Raw genomic sequence first — 4,760 nt, forward strand, 5'->3', positions numbered from 1 at the left:
CCTATTGACTCATCTGTGAGTGTGTGTGTGTGAGGGGGTGTGGGTGTGGGTGGGTGTGTGTGTGTGGGGGGGGTGGGTGTGTGTGAGAGTGTGGGTATGAGTGTGTATAGGTGTGTGGGTGTGGGTGTATGTATGGGTGTGGTTGTGGGTGTGGGAGGGAGGGAGGGAGGGATATGCTCCTTCATGCTCCAGACGTATGGTCCAATGACGTGCAAGCGTCTGACGAATAGCTTCATATGTTAGTGTTCCACAGCCCATTCTCTCTGCCATTTTACCCAGCATGCCCCAGGGCTGAGTTAATTATCCCGACTCCAGAGACTTTTAATGAAGAGGCTGAGAACAGGGGCCCTAGTGCTCACAACATTGGAGCCATGGCAACCACACACAGGAAGGGAGGTGAAGAAGAGACGGCGGCCATTTTGGGTCCAGGAGCCTGACAGTGGATCCCACTGACGTTGAAATACAAGGTGTGGATGGTGCCTTTCTTCTCACATTTGATATGTTAGAGCGATATGTTTTAGTGAATGCTTGCAGCTCAGAGTTGGATACCTCTTGCCTTGTTGACCAGAAGAACCTCCGGTATTTTCACATTTTAACATTTCCATTTCATGACAGAATAAACAAAATCACACTCTGTTCTGTAGTCTTGTAGATGTTTCTGGTCTGTTTATTTCCAACATTGCAGTCTTACATAACATTCGCACCTTCAGGCAGTAGTCATCATCATTAGCTATAAAACAGAGCGCGCTGTCCTTATGGAGATGGACGCGACCCATGATTCATTCTCTTCCATCCCAGCCCTGCCTCCCCCCTAGAACTCCCCCTCAGGACCCACTCCCTTTGTTTTGGTTACTGTTCCCGGGATATTTTTAGACGGTTGTTTCTGTTATTGCATAAGCTATTGTGTAAGAATCCTCTGACTGCCTACCTCCAAACCTCTGGAGCTGGGTAAAGATAACACACACACACACACACACACACCCGGGGAGGGAGGGGGAGAAAGAGGCCCCCGCGCCACAGCTAGGGAGGAAGGAGATGTCAGTAAAGATGAAGGTCAGGGAGAGGTGGTTTCCAATGTTTTCACAAACCCTTTGCCGCTTGTGTTTACAATGCTCTGACCTGACTGGATCGTGTGTATATTATCCCTCTCTCCCTACTTATACGGTGTTCTGTAATGTCCTATATACATATTTCAAACTTTAGAGTATGATTCGACTTATCATTAGTCACTGTGTTGCATAACGTGCGTTCGTATTCTCTTTGAAGACTGTTGGGGGAAGTTGACACATTTTCACTGGGGCTGAGGAAAAATCGTCTCTCCTCATCTCATCTTTTCTTTCATCCCCTTCGTCTTCGCCATGGAGGATACATCAAAGGAGCGTGGGAGGAGGGAGCGGAGCATTGTGGGATAGCAGCAGAGTGCTGATGAAGCCGTGTGGATGTGGGTCACAGATAAAAGCCCAGAGAAAACAGTCTCAACATCCTGCTAACTGGATCAAACTGCCTCTTATAAAACCCCTAACAAACTCTAGCTGGAACATTGTGCCCAGGCAACATACTTATTCATTTGTTTTCATGACTTAGTTGGAATGTTTCTGTTCTAGAAATGATAAGGCTAGGATATAGAAGCTGGATCCAAACGATCTATTTAGTTTGGTAATAGCTTGCAAACCAAGTGGTGAGACAGACTCCAGACGGACAATGAGGGCTTTTAATGATTTCAGAACCTTTTTATTTGAAATGTCAGTGTTCAAGAGAAAATAAAACAGCAATATAAATATTAGCATAAAAAATAAGAGAATAACACGGGGGGGGGGGGGAGGGGCGTGGGGGCTAAGCGTTTCATAAGAAAGATATTACAGCAGGATAGAGTATTAATTCAGCAGCGGACGGACAAACACGTATATAATATTCATAATCATTTGTTCATATGGACAGAGAGAGAGAGAGGCATTCTTGCACAAATGCAGGAGATAAATCACAGAAAGAACAAAAATAGGTTACAGAAGGATTGAAACATTTTTCCAATATATTTTTTTGTGTTTCGTTTCGTTTCTTTACAGGGTGATAAAATAGAGATAGAGAGAGAAAATGAACACAAAAATATGCGCAACACATATCACAAGTTAACTAGTCTACATTGTGTCACTCATTTACTTATCTGCTAAAGTTATCATCATCATCATTGTCTTTATTTCATCTATTTACACTGAAGAGTTAGTTGGTCTTCATGGTGCTTAGTTACTACATTTGCAACACAAACTGAAGAACATTTCAGATAGATTTTTTTTTTTTTTTGCTGTGGTTTTCTTATTTTTCTTGAAAAACAAATGCAACACATTCCAGTAGTAAGCCACGCCTTGTGGGGGGGACTTTTAATTTGAAAATGCTGGACGTGGTCCGTACTATACAAACAACTGGCTCATACCATGGACAGAACTAGTGTTTATTTACAGTGGGGAAGAGCCTTCACAGGACCAGGGAGCAGAGGGGTGGAGCCCAGGGTACAGAGTCTGAGGTTAGCATTCTGAAGAGTGGATTTCAACTGAGGGTTAGCGAGGGGAGCTAACTGTTCTCCCTCTCCCTCTGTCTGAAGTGGTATCTCCTCTCTGACATGGACGGATGTGCTGCTTGGCTCTCTGGACCTCTTACCTGGGTCAGTGCATTGGAGAAAGTGTTTTGGGGGGGTCAACAGTGGTGCCTCTGTACATTCAGTGAGTAGAGCCAAGGTCCCCCCCCCCTCTCTCTGTTAATGTTGCCAACCCAGACTAGGTACCCCCCCCCCACACCCCTCTCTGCTCCCCCTGAACCCAACCTGCAAGCTGCCTCTTCATGCAGTGGCGTCCAGCCAGGAGGACAGCAAAGGAAAGACTTCATATCTTAGAAACAACTCCTATACTATTGAGTCATCAAAAAACAATTATCTTCTCAACGTCAAGAAATAGAACCAGCACTTCAGGATATAGCAAGGGGTGGGAATACTAAATCTTAGACCCTAGCGGCCTAAGAAGTGTCTAACTCCTAAGCTCTTAGTTTATGACCTTTACATGTTTCCCTATAGCCTGAAGTGATTCTTCCCCTATCTCATCTCACCATTATAATTATGAACAGTGCATCTCTTATTGTCTGGCTCTCCTAGTGGGATAGTGAGTGAGGGGGGGGGGAAACATACTGTCAGCTGGTTTGGGACGGGGGCAGAGGGGGGTCAGTGGGGGGTCTGCGTGCCCATCTGGGGTGTTCCATAAGGATCAGTGCCCGCTTTGCCATCTGGAGGGACACAGATGCTAGGGTACGAAGATGTCCCCTTCTAGCCCCTCTACCCCAACTCTAGGGCTGCATGCTTAGGTCACACAGATACCATGTTAGGATTGTACATTTAACTACACTTACAAAAGAAATATCATGTTCTGCCACAATGCCAAATAAATGCTACAAATGCATTTCTTCAACCTGTGTTTTAGTTTAAGTTTAGATGGTCGTCCTCTTTGTAATTCTTCTGCAATGCATAGTTTTTATCTTAATATACATGCAGAGGTTTATGATATTGACATACCTGTGTAATAGCCTATTGATCCAGAAGAGCTATGGTTTAGGATCCTAGAAGGCTGATTAATACAGGACTCTGACGATAGGAACCTAGTTTACTCAGCGAGAATCTACTTTCCCCAACAACAAAAAAAAAGGAATAATAAATCCAACATGAAACATATTAAAATTCCATCTATGAATATATCACTGGGCAAAGCCTTGTGATCCCAGCAAGCTGTCTAACATTGAATCACTTGTCTGAAGTGCATCCAAATTCATCCATTTAGTCAAAACGAAACACAACCCCCCCCACACCTGAAACTATCTTCCTCACCGTTAGGAGTAATACTTTTACTTGAATAGAACACAGGCTTTTCGAAACAACTGTTTGTAGTTAGCATCCAGAAACACAACCAAAATGGCTCTGCTGTCTGCTCTTAAATCTTTACCACATTCAGCTTCAACAAAACCTCCCAAAAACCATCTCCATCGTTCATAGTTGGGTGACCTGTATTTCCTAACCATGGCTTGAGTGAATGCGTTGAGAGGAAGATGTGTGTTTGTGTGTGTGTGTGTGTAAAGGCAAGGGGGAGCGGGGGGAGGGTTGCATTTGATGGGTCATCAGTCCAGATTGGGTCGTCGTGTTTTCCGTATCAATCGATCCCTCCGTCCCTCTCTACTTCTTCTCCTTCTTGGTGGACTTCTTCTTGCTGGCGGGGGTCTGGGAGGCCTTGGGGGGCTCTGGCTGGGCCGAGGCCTGGGGCGGGGCCAGGGCCAGGGCCTGCTGCTGCTGCTGCTGCTGCTGCTGTTGCTGCTGTTGCTGCTGCAGCTGCTGCTGTTGTTGCTGCTGCTGCTGCTGCTGCTGCATCATCTGCTGCTGCTGTTGCTGCTGCTGGGGGTTGGAGGTCAAGGTGGCGGTGCTCCCGGGGATGTAGACGTTCTGGCGGTAGTCGGGGACGTGCTGAAGGGTGAACTGGGGGCTGTAGCGGGTGCTCAGGCCCATGGTGCCCGGTCCCAGGGTGGCAGTCGCCTCGCTCACTTCTGGGGGGAAGAGGGAGGGAGCGGGGGAGCGGGAGGAGAGGGGGAGGCAACGGATTAATAACATTGCAAGCCGTGACGTCAACGTGGATACATTGATTGTTGTTGAGAAGAATATGTTCCATGTGTAGTCATCATCATATCATATCATATCATATGACATGAATGTCTTTAGTCAAGTGGTATTATTGCGT

The 4,760-nt window shown here is 46.2% G+C and overlaps 1 protein-coding gene across 3 annotated transcripts in view; it reads right to left on the reverse strand.

Annotated features, from left to right (window-relative positions):
- Positions 1 to 1,706: 1,706 nt before the first annotated feature.
- LOC310816216 (protocadherin gamma-A2-like) overlaps positions 1,707 to 4,760 on the reverse strand; it is a gene marked incomplete at its 5' end in the record, with an annotated part of 66,906 nt that continues 63,852 nt past the window's right edge. For 2 of the 3 annotated variants that reach the window (XM_083686277.1, XM_083686276.1), the window contains one exon: positions 1,707 to 4,569. In XM_083686277.1, the coding sequence (XP_083542403.1) occupies positions 4,205 to 4,569 (365 nt within the window). In that variant the 3' untranslated portion in view covers positions 1,707 to 4,204. The remainder of the gene's footprint in view (positions 4,570 to 4,760) is intronic. The other variant, XM_083686278.1, reaches the window with a different exon arrangement.

The sequence above is a fragment of the Argentina silus genome (assembly GCF_951799395.1).
Source record: "Argentina silus genome assembly, chromosome: 15".
Taxonomy (NCBI): Eukaryota; Metazoa; Chordata; class Actinopteri; order Argentiniformes; family Argentinidae; genus Argentina; species Argentina silus.